This window comes from Nuphar pumila, chromosome 9 (genome assembly GCF_984573655.1).
Source record: "Nuphar pumila chromosome 9, dmNupPumi1.hap1.1, whole genome shotgun sequence".
NCBI lineage: Eukaryota > Viridiplantae > Streptophyta > Magnoliopsida > Nymphaeales > Nymphaeaceae > Nuphar > Nuphar pumila.
Window position 1 is genome coordinate 124,465,248 of NC_143257.1, and position 14,935 is coordinate 124,480,182.

The 14,935-nt window shown below is 38.2% G+C and overlaps 2 protein-coding genes across 2 annotated transcripts; both read right to left on the reverse strand.

The window, feature by feature from the left end:
• Positions 1-2,064: 2,064 nt before the first annotated feature.
• LOC149829270 (uncharacterized) lies at positions 2,065-6,052 on the reverse strand. Its single transcript, XM_090017237.1, has 2 exons — positions 3,684-6,052; positions 2,065-3,192 (listed from the first exon to the last, which is right to left on the reverse strand). Exons 1-2 carry the CDS (start codon positions 5,916-5,918, stop codon positions 2,065-2,067), a joined length of 3,363 nt encoding a protein of 1,120 aa, XP_089873363.1. The 5' UTR covers positions 5,919-6,052.
• Positions 6,053-6,242: 190 nt separating this feature from the next.
• Positions 6,243-12,145, reverse strand: LOC149829271 (protein NETWORKED 1D-like). The gene is made up of 3 exons (XM_090017238.1): positions 12,052-12,145; positions 6,417-10,237; positions 6,243-6,248 (listed from the first exon to the last, which is right to left on the reverse strand). Exons 1-3 carry the CDS (start codon positions 12,143-12,145, stop codon positions 6,243-6,245), a joined length of 3,921 nt encoding a protein of 1,306 aa, XP_089873364.1.
• Between the last annotated feature and the right edge of the window lie 2,790 nt (positions 12,146-14,935).

Here is a 14,935-nt window from a genome sequence, read left to right on the forward strand (position 1 = left end):
AAGGAGAGAGTTCTCTTACAACGCCCTTGTGGCCCTAAATTGTGAAACTATCGTGAGCACTGGAGCACAAATGGATCGGATATGGTCGGATATCTGATCGGAGTAATATGCTATTTCTCGTTGAGGATGCTTCAAGAAAAATACAAATCTGTTTTTCATCTTTATTCATTTTTTTTATCTTTTTTTGCTATATATTTATTTTTGCTATGCACATACATAAATGTATGTATATGTACGTATCTATATTTATGTATGAGATAGCTTTTGAAATATGCAAAGCAAATACAAACTGGGTTTTCAAAGGTATTCTGACATTTTCTTGGTGGACCTATAGATGTGTTCGGCATGAACGATTCTATTGGAATGGACACCTGGATTATGTTTTCTTTATGAACATAATTTCTTGAACCTTGAATATTTATAAAAATTTTGAATCATTGATTTTCAAACTTATAAAACTTTACCCGTGCATTGGAATCGGATGATCCAATAGTCAACCCCTATAATCTCAAGCATGTAGATTCTTGAGATCAGAATATGGATATAAGTTCAATTGTTCCAATCCTATTCATGATAAATCACAATATTTTGAAAATACTACCATTTTATCTGTCAATTGAAACCAGATTCTGTGGTCCACAAAGAGCTCCGCTCATTTATTTCACAGGGACACGCCATTTCGGCGGTGTGTCATTGTAACATGACACAGACACTGCTGCTATTTTAATATTATATTAAATATTTTTAATAATTTTAAGTATTATTTCAAGAAAAAAACTATTTCAATATTAAAATATCAAAAATAGTTTTTTATTGATTTAAAATTTTAAAAAAACTGTGTCCTCATCTCCTGTTTTTCAAAAAATGCTCGAACTTGAGAATCGAATCGGTGTCACATATCCTCGTGTCCACGTGTCTTTTTGACACAGCCCCTCATCAGGTGGGGGGGCAGCTCATAGCATCCTAAGTTGATGGAACGTCACGAGTTCAAAATTCAGAGTGCACACCCTTTGCCACAAGGCTGAAACTAGATGTACTCCCTGGTGGGTAAGGAGAAGAAGAGTTTTACGCCAACAGATGCAGCAAACAGGGCGGGCCAGCGACCCATACCTTTTGGAGAACAAAAAACCGATCGATTTTCCCTTGGCTATCAACAAAACTGGTTAATAATAAAACCAGATTCTGTTAGTTTCTTTAAAATATCACCTGATATTTGTGACTATGGCTTGAACTTTGAAGTACTGAATTTGGGTTGGGTATACAATTATAGACCCAGACCCATCCTGATTCTTGGCAGGTAAATGCGAACCAAGTTAACCGCCCCTCTTGGTTCGAGCTTACTCCATGAGTCTACATGGTTCAGTCCAGCCTATATGATTCTTGAGTTGAACCACATTACAACATGGTGAAAAACACTTGTTTCAAGGGGAATCAGGTGATTTTGGAGGGCAGGTCTAGAAATTTATTAATTGAAATTACAAATTTTAATTAAAAAATATCATCGAAACACTCACTTAAAATATGTTGTTTAAAAATAAATTTTCAAATAAATAAAAATTTTAAATAATTTTACCAAAAATATATATAAAAAGTGTCATTCAAACAAAGCCTTACCTTTTACTCAAAATTAAGAGAAAGGGACTCATTTTCTAAAACTCTGAGCCTTTGATTAAAAACCTCAAGTACAGAAGCCCGGTAACTCAGTACAGAAGCCAGGTAACTCGTTCACATGCAAAATACTGATTTTCTGATCTTGTCAATTCATCAAATATGAAAAGTAAACACACTGATGCAAATAGCTTGTGTGATCATTACCTATACAACTTTAATCTGTAGCAATCATATGAAAACCTTGGCTCACTCAACCATGAGATCCTAAAATTATTCTGAGCAGTCAAGGTGCAAAGAAAAGTGGTTGGAACCAGATCTGCATGGCATGCAATAGTTATAGGAGAAACATCAAAATATTGCATGCATGACGTAATAGACTTTCTTTGTTTTGATAATCTCTTACCTGTCACAGCAACATCCAGCAGTAGAATCTTTAGTAAAAAGGATTGAACTTCAATCATCCTTTGTTGAAGGTCTCATGCAGCCACAACATGAAACCCTTTTATGCGGATGAATTCCCTTCCGGCCATAAAGATATTCCCTCAGAGAAACTCTTGCCCGTTTCTCGACAGCCGTGGGGCTCTTTCTAACACGTCCATCCTCCAACTTCTTTAAGATGAACTCGATTCTTTGCAGTTCCAATTCTAATTGTTCAATCCTTTCCAACCTTTTACTTTCCTCTTGAACATAAGTTCTATGAACATCTTGCAGATTTTCAGCCCTGCCTGTGAATTCTTCCAGTTTCCCTGGCTCACTTTCAGAAGATGCAATACAACTGTCATGACCTTTCATCAGCAATTTATGGTTGGCTTCAACAAACTGTAGGACCACTGACTCTGTCCTTTCCAACTGCCTTTTTGCATTGTCAATTTCAAATCCATTTGGATCCAAATTGTTCATCAATTTCTCAATCCTTTTATTTAACCTTTGTACAGTATTTTGCAGATCTGTCAAGCGATGAGCTTCAGATGTGAGCATGTCTCTGACGCTCTTGTTCTTCTCGCATTCAGAAGACACTTCTATCCTGTCAACTGCCACCTCTCTCTCTACCTGTAATTCTGAAAAGCTGTGATCATTGTTGTCCCTATGCACTTTGTTTGTTGAAAAATTGTGGTCGGTATCATCATCTGGTGGTGTAGCTTTCACTGATGTAAGGATCTCAGTTTCAAGACTGCAGTCCCTTTCGGCAGTTTCCCACAATTCCAGAATCTGCTCATCTGTTCCAGCGTCTTCTTTCCTGTCCTTTCCAAACGAACCAGCAACACTTCCATTGAATGAAGAGGAATCACAAACTTTGTCCAGTTGAATGTCTTTGGTTGGAAGAACATTCTTGGCTTTATGGATCTCAACTCCATTTTCCTGCTTCTCCAAATAGCCAGAGTTTGCATCTAATTGTTCTCTCTCAATCTTATCTCTGATCAATTGACTGAGCTCACTTAGTTCTATTACCAATCTTTCAACAGTCTTAAACTTAAGTAGCAGCTCTTGCATCTCCAGAACCCCTTTCTCCTTTCCACAACTCTCCAAAGCAGATTCAGAATCCATATTCATGATATTCTGTTGATCATGCAAGCCAGCATCCTAAAAAATCATGCACAGTTCTTGTCAGAAGCTTCAGTTAATTAGTTACCATTCATTTAATATTCATTTTCAATTTTCTTTCTTTTTCTTTTCTCTTTGGTAGTGGTTTGGGGTGAGTGGCTGCAAGGGTAGTGCATGGAGTGGCTTGAAGTAAATTAATTCCCATGATGAGGTTGTGCCACGAGAAAACTATTTCCAGGCCACTCAAGGGATGGTTCAGGCTAAACAGATATAGGACAAACTAAAACTAAAACAGTAAAATTTGCAATAATATATTGGATTTAGAGATTCAACTATTGTGGCATTTTTTTATATTTAATTTAGAGATTGAACTATTGTGACGTTTTTTTTCTTCTCTTGATATTTCACAAAACTTACAAATATCTATTTGTTTTCAGTGGTCAGTGTCTATCTTAATAATAAATGCATCACAGAATATTAAAACAGCTGGCATAATTTCAACACCATGTTTAGATTGAGAAAAAACATACGCTTGCGTTGTGCATTCCTGATGCACGAGTCCCTAATGCTGATAAACAGTGATCTTCAAGAGAGCACATGCTTTCTTTCATAGATGATACGAGGGATAAATTTTCATTGGATCTGACGCTCATTTCTTTATTTAATTCTTCTAGCTTTGTGATTTTCTTCTTCAATTGATCAACTTCCACATTGCGGGAAGCAATGTCATCGAGAAACTTCATGGCCTGACATTGAGACTTTATGTCAACACAGTCATATGCTCCAACTAATTCATGCCACTTTTGCTCAATCACTGTTTCATGGATGACATAGCTTTGAAGATCATGATACAATTTTTCTGAGCTTGTCTGCCATAGCTCAATCTCTTCCACACTTGCTTTTAGTTCAGACTTCAGATACTCTTCCCGGAGTTGGCATTGAACAATTTCCTTTAGTAGTTCATCAGATTCCAGTCCTAATTTCTCATTCTCTTCATGAATACTCTCCACCTCCTTGCCTTTCTTGACCATCTCTTTTGTCATAATGTTTATGTCATCAAGAAACTTCATGGCCTGATGTTGAGACTTTATTTCAAGACTCTCATATGCTCCAACCAATGCATGCCACTTTTGCTCGATCACTGTTTCATGGATGGCACAGCTTTGAAGATCATGATACAACTTTTCTGAGCTTGTCTGCCACAGCTCAGTCTCTTCTGCATTTGCTTTTAGTTCAGACTTCAGATACTCTACCCAGAGTTGGCATTGAACAATTTCTTTCAGTAGTTCATCAGATTCCAGTCCTAATTTCTCATTCTCTTCATGAATACTCTCCACCTCCTTGCCTTTCTTGACCATCTCTTTTGTCATAATGTTTATGTCATCAAGAAACTTCATGGCCTGATGTTGAGACTTTATTTCAAGACTCTCATATGCTCCAACCAATTCATGCCACTTTTGCTCGATCACTGTTTCATGGATGGCACAGCTTTGAAGATCATGATACAACTTTTCTGAGCTTGTCTGCCACAGCTCAGTCTCTTCTGCATTTGCTTTTAGTTCAGACTTCAGATACTCTACCCAGAGTTGGCATTGATCAATTTCTTTCAGTAGTTCATCACATTCCAGTTTTAGTTTCTCATTCTCTTCATGAATACTCTCCATCTCCTTGCTTTTATTGACTATCTCCTTTGCCAAAATGTTTATGTCATCAAGAAATTTCATGGCCTGACGTTGAGACTTTATTTCAAGTCTCTCATATGCTCCAACCAATTCATGCCACTTTTGCTCGATCACTGTTTCATGGATGGCACAGCTTTGAAGATCATGATACAACTTTTCTGAGCTTGTCTGCCACAGCTCAGTCACTTCTGCATTTGCTTTTAGTTCAGACTTCAGATACTCTTCCCGGAGTTGGCATTGATCAATTTCTTTCAGTAGTTCATCACATTCCAGTTCTAGTTTCTCCTTCTCTTCATGAATACTGTCCACCTCCTTGCCTTTCTTGACTATCTCCTTTGCCAAAATGTTTATGTCATCAAGAAATTTCATGGCCTGATGTTGAGACTTTATTTCAAGTCTCTCATATGATCCAACCAATTCATGCCACTTTTGCTCGATCATTGTTTCATGGATGGTACAGCTTTGAAGATCATGATACAACTTTTCTGAGCTTGTCTTCCACAGCTCAGTCTCTTCCGCACTTGCTTTTAATTCAGACTTCAGATAATCTTCCCGGAGTTGGCATTGATCAATTTCTTTCAGTAGTTCATGACATTCCAGTTCTAGTTTCTCCTTCACTTCATGAATACTCTCCATCTCCTTGCCTTTCTTGATCATCTCCTCTGTCAAAATATTTATGTGATCAAGAAACTTCATGGCCTGATGTTGAGACTTTATGTCAAGACTCTCATATGCTCCAACCAATTCATGCCACTTTCGTTTGATCACCATTTCATGGATGGCACAGTTTTGAAGATCATGATACAACTTTTCTGAGCTTGTCTGCCACAGCTTAATCTCTTCCACACTTGCTCTTAGTTCAGATTTTAGATACTCTTCGCGGAGATGACATTGATCAATTTCTTTCAGAAGTTCATCAGATTCCAGTTCTAATTTCTCCTTCTCTTTCTGAATACTCTCCACCTCCCTGCCTTTTTTTACTATCTCCTCTGCCAAAATGTCCAGCTGCTTCTCCAATGCCTCTTTGATAAGTTTAACTTCATGATATTCCTTTTTGATGTTTTCAAAGTCTCCAACAGTCATATCAATTGTTTGAATTTTAGCCTGCAATTTGTGTAGCTCTTGTATCCCATCTTGCTTATCACCACCCTTGTCCTCATTTCCTTCACAAACTTTGTCTGTATAATTACAGTGATTTGGTCCAGCGTCCTGAAAAGAAAAAGAAGGATTTGGTCAAAATGTCAGCCCACTCTAACTGAAGTGCCTTGCATATCTATAACTAAGAATCTACAAATAGATCAGCTTTTCATCATCAGGTTCAGCATTACAATTGTTATTATCCATGAAACAACTCAATGAAAAATAGTATTAGTGGATATTGAGAAGCCTTAAGGCCAGGTCAGTTCACTAAGCCTGCAAGATTTACAAAAAAGAAAATTCATAAAAGATATGGACTAATCCAATTCAAGTTGGACAAACACCTCATTTGTCTCAAATGAGCATGGCTTAGTCAAGTTATTGCCAAACTCAAATTGGGTGAGGATAGAGAATCTAACAGCAGACATTCAGACAAAAGAATACCTCTGGAGTGCTTCGTTGAATCCTCGTCAGAGCAAAGCAGCGATCCTCAAGAGATATTATGCTTTCCTTCAGAGATGATATGAGGGACAAATATCCAATAGATTCAAGCTTCATTTTTTCATGTTCTTCTTCCAGCAAGTCATTTTTCCTCTTCAATTGATGAATCTCTCTGCTCTTGGAAGCATTTTCCTCTAGAATCTTCTTTTCCTGTGCTTGTGAATATTCTTTGAGACTCTTGCATGCACCAATCAATTCATATACCTTTTGCTCAACTACCACAGAATGGACGACAGACACCTGAAGTTCATAATACAACATTGCACAGCAAGCATGCAAGAGCTCAATTTCACCCATGTTTTCTTTCAGCTCTGTCTTCAAATGATCCTCCTGGATATTGAGATTATCAATTTTCTTTTGCAATCTATCTAACTCCAACTTTAACACCTCCTCCTCTTCATGCATGTAGTCAATTTTCCTGGATTTATTGGCAATGTCAATGGTTAATTCCATGATATCTTTCTCCAGTGCTTCTTTCGTTGTCATTATCTCACCAGATTCCTTCTTGACACGTTCAAGTTCTCTTGTAATCTCTTCTTGACCACTTTGTATTTTTTTCAGTTTCTGTTCTGCATCAGACAGCTTCAGTTCTTTCTCATTCAGTAACGTCTGTCCAAGTTCAATCTGCTGTTTCAACTGTCCACAAGCATTTCTGAATTTATTAACCTCATTCTCCAAAGACACTGAACGAATTTTGTAAACTTCCAATTTCTCAACCAATTCTCTAAAATGTGAATTCTCCTTCTCTAACATTGTCAGCTTTTCAACCATTACTTTGGCCTCCTCCTTGAGCTTGTAATTAATTCCACTGATGTAATCTAAAGCTTTATTAAGTCTTATTATCTCCATTTCCTTCTCAATGTTAAAAGTCTCAAATATCAAAGCAAGATTCCCCAATGACAAGGCCTCATAAAGAATAGCATTGTTTTCCTCTTCTAACATATGCTTCTGTCCATTCAAATCAAGAAGACCCTTTACAAGAGATTCATTCTCTTCATGCAACTTGTGATTCTGATTCTCTAATGATCTATTCAACTCTTGAGAGTCAGACAGTTGCTTACAAGTGATGCCTATTTCAGTCTCCAGCACCTTTTCCCTTTGTTCCAAAGAGAGCACCTTCTGTCTCAATAATTCATTAATTTTTTCAAGCTCATGCTTTTCACTTTGCAAAACAATCAGTTCCTCTGATTGTGAAACAGCCTTCATTTCAAGTGCCTTCTTTTTCAAAAATAGATCAGACATTTCCAGCCCCAACTGCTCTTGTAAAGTACTAGTTATTGCACTCTCAAAAAACAACTGTGCATTTTCATTCTGGGTAGTGACAAGTAGGGTACTCATGGCCTCAACTCTGCTCCGAAGATTATAAAAAATTACTTCAGTCCCAATGTTGTTGGGGTATCCATGATCAAGATCTATATTGAGTAATTCTAGCAACTGCTCTACACCGGATGTAAGCTTTAGATTTTGTTCTTCAGTCAAAGATTGCTTGTCCAGAATGGATTCTAATTGCATTTGTTGTTCTAGACTCTTATTTTTCAATTCAGTGGCCAGTTTGTTAGCATTTGATGAGATCTCTTGATACTTCTGGCATTCAAATGAGAGATTGCTATTCGTTCTGCACATATCAAGTACAACACATTGGAGCACAATGATTTCGATTTGAGCTCTAAGGACATGATCTTCTTCTTCTTCTAGTTTGGCTTTTCTCTGTTGACTCTCTTTCAGCAGAAATTTTATCTTGGTTTCAAAATTATTCAACTGAGTACTGCTAAACTGAACAATACTGTCACGTTCTTCTCTTTCTAGTTTTAAGCATGTTTGGAGCTCCTCAATCTGATTAAGCATCGATGCCTTCTCCTTTTCCAGAGAAAGACATTTTTCTTCAGCATCTGCATTCAATGCCTCCAATATTTGCAGAGTCTGTGTCACGTTATCAACCTTGGCAGCTAGATTGTCCTTCTCTTTGGCAAGGACTAATTTATCCTCCATAAGAGAATGGAAAGATTCCTCCAAACACTTCATTTTTTCTCCCAGAACTTCGAGATCATTGTTTTTATCTGACAGTGATTTTTCCAATAAACAATTCTTTTCAAAGAATTCTTCTATATTTTTCAGATTTTGACACATAGCTGCATTTTCTTCATCTTTCTTATTACAGCTCTTCTTCAGAAGATTGTTTTCATCTTGCAAGTCTTTAATAGATGACCGAAGGCATTCTGAATCCAACCCTACTGACTCTATTTGCTCTATCATAGCTTGGTATCTCCTGTCCAAGTCATTTCTTTCCCCTTTCAGGAAGTAAAGTTCTTGCTGTAAAGTATTCCTCTCGTCAATATGAAGTCCAACTTCTTGTTCGAGTTTCCATTTGGTTTCATTCAAGCTGTAGAGCACATCTTTCAGATTCTTTATTGACTTTGCAGACGACATGTTCTCAGTATTCAGGCTGTTGTTTTCTTCTTTCAGTCTAACAGTTTCGTCCTCTAAAATTTGATTCCTGTGCTCCATATCCTTCAAGAGACACATTCTTTGCTTAAGGTCCATCATCAGAACTCTATGTTGTTCCTCTAATTGGGAATTTAGTTGCTCCATAGATTGAAGAGCTGTTTCACGGCTCATTGATTGCAGGTGCTCTTCTTGCACTTGAATCCTGAGTTGTTCCAACTCATAATGCTCTTTTTTAAGTTCTTCTTGCAGTACAAGCTTTTGTCCCAGATTATCCACCTCTGACTGCAGAGACTGATTTGCTCTATCTAGCAACATAGCTTGCTCTTCAGCACTCTTGAATCTCACAACCCCCTTAAATATATCCTCATTTAGCCTACTTATTTCTTCATGTGCATGAGAAACTTGAGTTTCCAAATCGGATATTTTCTGCAAGGAGTTCTGATACTGTTCCAGAGACTGCTGACTACGAACCATAACAGCTTCCTGTTCTTCTCGTAATTTAGAGAGTGCCATTTGCAGATCATGAACTTCTGCTTCTGCTTTTCTTAATTGTTCTGCTTCTGACTTAATTTGAATCTTACAACTCTGTTTCTCTAACACCACATTCGTACCAGAAAATAGCATGTCTTCCTTGTTCTGAACTTCTCCTGCCTGTGGATGTGAAGCTTGGTATTGTATCCCTCTGTCTCGGACCTCCACCTCATTTCTTTGGCGAGCACTTGCCCTATTCTGCAGTTTCAGTTCAGAACCCTTCTCTTCACTCTCTTGAAAGGCTAGACCTCTTCTTGACTTACCATCTGGATATTTGACATTTTCTATACCTCCTCCAGATTCAGGAGTCTTCTTATCTGAAGTTGGATTGAGTAGGAACATCTCATTGAGCTGTTTCAACCTTTTTTTGCCTGTAACAGCATCATTTTCTTCAGAAAAAGCTCCATTCCTCTTGACAACTGGAAAGAGTGATGATGGTCCTAAAGAATCCTTCTGTGAATCATCTGGATCAAATAAAGACCGTACTGGGTTTGTTACTTCAGGTGTAGTAGTTTCACTATACATAACAGAGGAAGATCGAGGAGAATCTTCCGACAAGGGGAATGGAATTTGATCTGGAAAGGCTTCCGACATAGTGCGATGAGCTTGTCGAAGTTCACCAGTCGCATGGTCATATCTTGCTGCCAATGCACGGTATGCTCTGTAGAATTCTTCAACCAGTTTCATAAGCTCTGGCCTTTTCTTGTAATACATCTCTGCTCTTTTTGCGAAGGAATCTGCATCTTCCTCTATAATCTTGATCATTGCTTTGACATTTGCATCCATATCTGTCTCAGTGATGCATCCATTCAGTACATGATTAAAGAATATGATACATGCATAAAAGGAAAGAATCTAATGTGAGGTCAAATAAACATCCGAAAACAAATACAAGGTAAGAATTCATATAAAGTAAAGCATTTAATCTGTAAATTTTAGGTTTAAGGAAAATTATTTGGTTCATAATTTTGTATAAGATTATGATTGAAGATACAGAAATGTAGCCCATGGAATTAATTAATTTAATCCAGCAATGATGCTAAGTCATGCTAGAACTACTTGCAACGTTGATTGTTCTAATTTCTAAGATATTTGAATGATATGGAAAATTTCAACGACAAAAAAAGCCCAGCTGTTCAGTTGCAGCTCTACCAGTTTTCTGCTTAAATGTACATTTACCTAATTTCCTTTTATGTCACCACGGAATAGAAGGAAGCACAAACCAGAGATACTATGTGCTACAGGAAAACGTGGCTTTTACTTCTCCCAACTTAAACTAGGCTCTGCCCTCTTCCACTAAACTGCCAGATGACTAAGCCTACTGCAGTGGCATCAATTTTGCTGCTATACCAGTGAATCTACAACAGTTTTCCTTTCATAAGTGTGCAAAGCACACAACATTAGCCCAAGAAGCAAATCGATGTTGCTTATAGAAATGACCAGGTGCTGGGAGCATCTGCAGTAACATGCTTGCCCAAGTTGTGGGAATGGAGTTTGGAACCGTCTGGCCCCTTCTCACCATTTGATATATGGAAGAGCAGTTCGGAGGCAAAAATATTGACACTTAATACATAAAATAATTGGAGAAATTTATTAGAGATAGGAATTGAAGTTATTTACTCAATGACAAGAATGTGGCGATGCATATTACCTCAGTCCCGTACAACATATACAAGTTGACTGTCCTTTTATGAGAAATGTTTTCCCACAAGAACTTTGCTGCATCTTTCATTAGATTTGAAGATTATTTTACTTTTGTCCCCATCATCAGGACTAGAAAAAGGAAGATTCTATAGAGCATACCATGCATTGGAAGTGATAAATTTACGATGTTAATTCCAAAAAACGCATATCCTTATAGGCTAATGGCAACTTTTTAAATGCAGAATACCTCAAGTTGCAGATGTCGTTGTCAAATAGATCTCGAATCTTTGATCACATGAACAAACTATTAAGGTTTTCCATAGAAGTGAAACAAACGTCCATGTTCCCAACTCAAAGAAAACCTTTCTTTTTTGGCTCAATTCTCAAAACAGAGGTCAGTTCTGGAGATGGGAGTTGATACAGGACAAATACCATAACAATGCCGTAGGAATCCCGAATAACATAATGCAGCACCAATTCAGTAGTTCAGATGAGAACTTTATGCAAGAAGAAGAAAACCAGTAAGCAAATTAAACTTTTAAAGATTAGTTCCCGGAATTTACATGTAGATTACTCATGACCTCAGAAAAGAGTCTCTGCAGAACTGCTCAACAAATGAAACAATGTTGGGCAGAACTGAAAAGTAAACTTGGATATGAAGTTGACGCTACCAATAGCAACCAGGAAGACTCATAAGTCATTAACACAACAAAAATTTCACTGTTTCAATTCCTAGAGTACACCCTGTAGATATTTGATCAGATAACCGAAAAAACGCAATCCTGAGGCTTCTCCTTAGACCAAACAAAGATAACTAAACTGCCCAAAAAAGTGATTTAGTCAAGCATGAGAAGGCCACCCTTGATCTGGTGTTAAAGAGAATTGCACACACCAACAGATGTCCTTAGACTATAACTGATACAATATGAATGAAAGGAAAGTAAGGAAAACTCTTTACCCGTGAGGTTTTCTTGAAGCCATTTCGAATTCTTCGTGCTGATATGGCTATCCCACAACCACGAATAGGACCGGCTACGATCAGCATGCAGCATGGCTACTCTCACCACAACCAACAATATTTGTAGTATTGCTACAGATCTCAAAAAAAGAAAAAAAGAATCTGACAGAACGAATCCCCACTAGAAAAAATCGGTTCAGAATTTCTCAACAGGAGAAAAAAAAGGAAAGGAAAAGTTTAAAGAAATACCCATAATTGGATAAAGAAAGAACCGATCCTTCACTCTCATACCAATAAAAAGATGCCCACCAAAATTTCCAAAATTAAAACTCAGGAAAAACCCAACAAAATTAGGAAACACCAACCAGCATGAAAAGCCTACAAAGGTTTTGAATCATAAAAAAGAATAGAGAAAAGTGGTAGCCTGGAAACAATTGGTAGTGGGTTTTCAATGGGTAGCCGTGATAGATAGAAGGGTCAACTTTTCCTTTTCTTTCACTTTTTAGGCCATTAGAGAAAGAGAGCAGGGCGGCATTTTTGCTGAGTGGATTGTTCCTGTGTTTTAAGTACTGCGAGCAGTCAGACTACCAGAAATAGAGCAATGTGAGGCAACGCCTCAAGGATTAAAATTATATTAATGGTAATTATTCAATCAACAAGTAAAGAAATAGGATGCGTGTCAGAAAACTCTATCATGCTAACCAACGCTTCATTTTTGTCCTGAGATACAAATTTTCAGTTTTGTCGGTGGCTTCTGTCTCGCTAGGGAGAGATTCTTATATGCCGGGGCAAGGTTTACGAAGATTCTTACATTGGTTCACATCTCCAAAATGTCCCTCTCCCACTGACTGGTTTCCTCCCATTGTTTCTCAATAGTATTATACAAATTGCCATGAAGTTTTAAGAACACTGATAAGTTGTGATTGATAAGGACACCCCTTGAACAGTTTTCATTTGACAAATGGAACTGCTTGCCATACTAATAACTTCTAAGTCAATCACCACCGGGGTGGATACACGTGGTTATCAGGGTCCCGTGTCAAGCTGAAGGTGCAGGATCGATTCTGACTGGCACATGGGGGCTGCCATTACTTTATCACGGTTGGGGCATGTATGGCTGGGTGACCTGCCCCAAACCTGAAGTTTTACATGGCACATTAAGTGACCTGATTCTCAGTGAAGGTTTTACTTTGTCATAAAATAAAAATTCTAAATGAATCACTCAAGCATTGAATCTCATAAACCCATAATCTACTCAAGCATTGAATCTCATAAACCCATAATCTCATGGTTGAAAGAAAGAAATGTGAGATAGAAAAAGCTTGTTTGCACCTATAGGAACATGTAGGCAAGAATGGCGTGAACCAAATTGAAGATTTGTATACATTGGAGCAGTTTTTATGACAAGTTAAGGAAGGGTGCTCACGTAATTCAGGGCCTGACAGTTATGAGGTGGCAATGGAAGGTAAGGATATGATTGGTATTAAACCTTTTAGTAGGGGTAGTTAAGTAATTTGAGCAACCAGGATGACGTTGAACGCCTCCGCTCGCTATCTCGAAGTCGGGCGGCGCCGCTTACCAAAGTGACTGAAGATGGCTTTGGAAATGCCTAGAGTGTACTAGTTTTTTTGTTTAATGACAAAGATAGCCTAAAGTCTGACCTGACCAAGTAGGTCCAGTATTGACCTGACCATGCAATGATGCTTGGCTTCTTGGCAGTGAGGCTGGGTCCAAACCAAACTGAGCCCACCTGAACCCTGTCTGCTGTAGTGCTGTCATCGTGATGGCCTGACGGACCCGATCAGGTTGGTTGGTTGGTGAGTATACAGCATCACAAAATGGATCTGGTTTTTTCCAGATCCAACTTGGGTGGCTTTTTCATGATTTACTCTAAAAGTAATCTTTGACTTTTTTCATGAGAAATTAAACCTTCAAGGTTAGGCAAATCAGGATTTACATGAACCAGCTCCAATAACAATCAGTCCGGTTGTTATTCCTTGTGGTAAGCGGGTCCTGTGTAAAGATGATGGCCCAGGATCGAACTCCGCTGTCACATGGGGCTGCTGTTGCTTTTACACTGTTGGGGCACGTAAGGCTGGGTGGTCGTGTCCTCGTCCTCAACCCGAAGTTTTACCTTGCAGGCTAGTGACCCGGTTCTTGGTGAGGGTTCCTTCATCATGAAAAAAAAAACAAGGGTTCAGCTAACTGACCTGGAGCACAAGAAAATAAATCCCAAACCAGACCCATGTAATTTAAGTGGCATATAACTATGTCACAGGGATATGCCATTTTGATGGTGTGCCCCACTCCCCGGTGCATTCTCTGACACGGATACGGACACGGACACGGACAAAGACATGTATGGGTAATATTTTAATATTATTTTTAATGTTTTATGTATTATTTTAATAAAGATGCATTGTAATATTAAAATATCAAAAAATATTTGTCAATTGATTAAAAATTAAAAGAATTTCATGTCCTCGTGTCTTAATTTCCAAAAAAGTTTCGAACTTGTGAGTCGAACCACATGAAAGTGCCTTTGTGACAGCATATAAAATGTAAATTTTCACTGAAATACACATGAAATACTGGGTCAGCTGGATTGGGGCGTGCATTCAGGCAAAATTATGTCCCAAACTCAGGCCACGTGTTACTTGGAACAGTTCTGGGCCACCCCAATAATATTTGTGTCAGTATTTTTCATGTCCATACCCAGTAAGTCAGGGTCTTGTCCGGTCTGATCGAGTATCCAATGCAAACCCGAATTGACAGCCCTAAAGCTAGGTTAGGTCCACACATACTTATCAAACAGCCTGGCCCCAGCTCAAGCCCAGCCAATCAAAGGCCACACTTAGAACTCTCTATAGCAATGTCGGTCCAA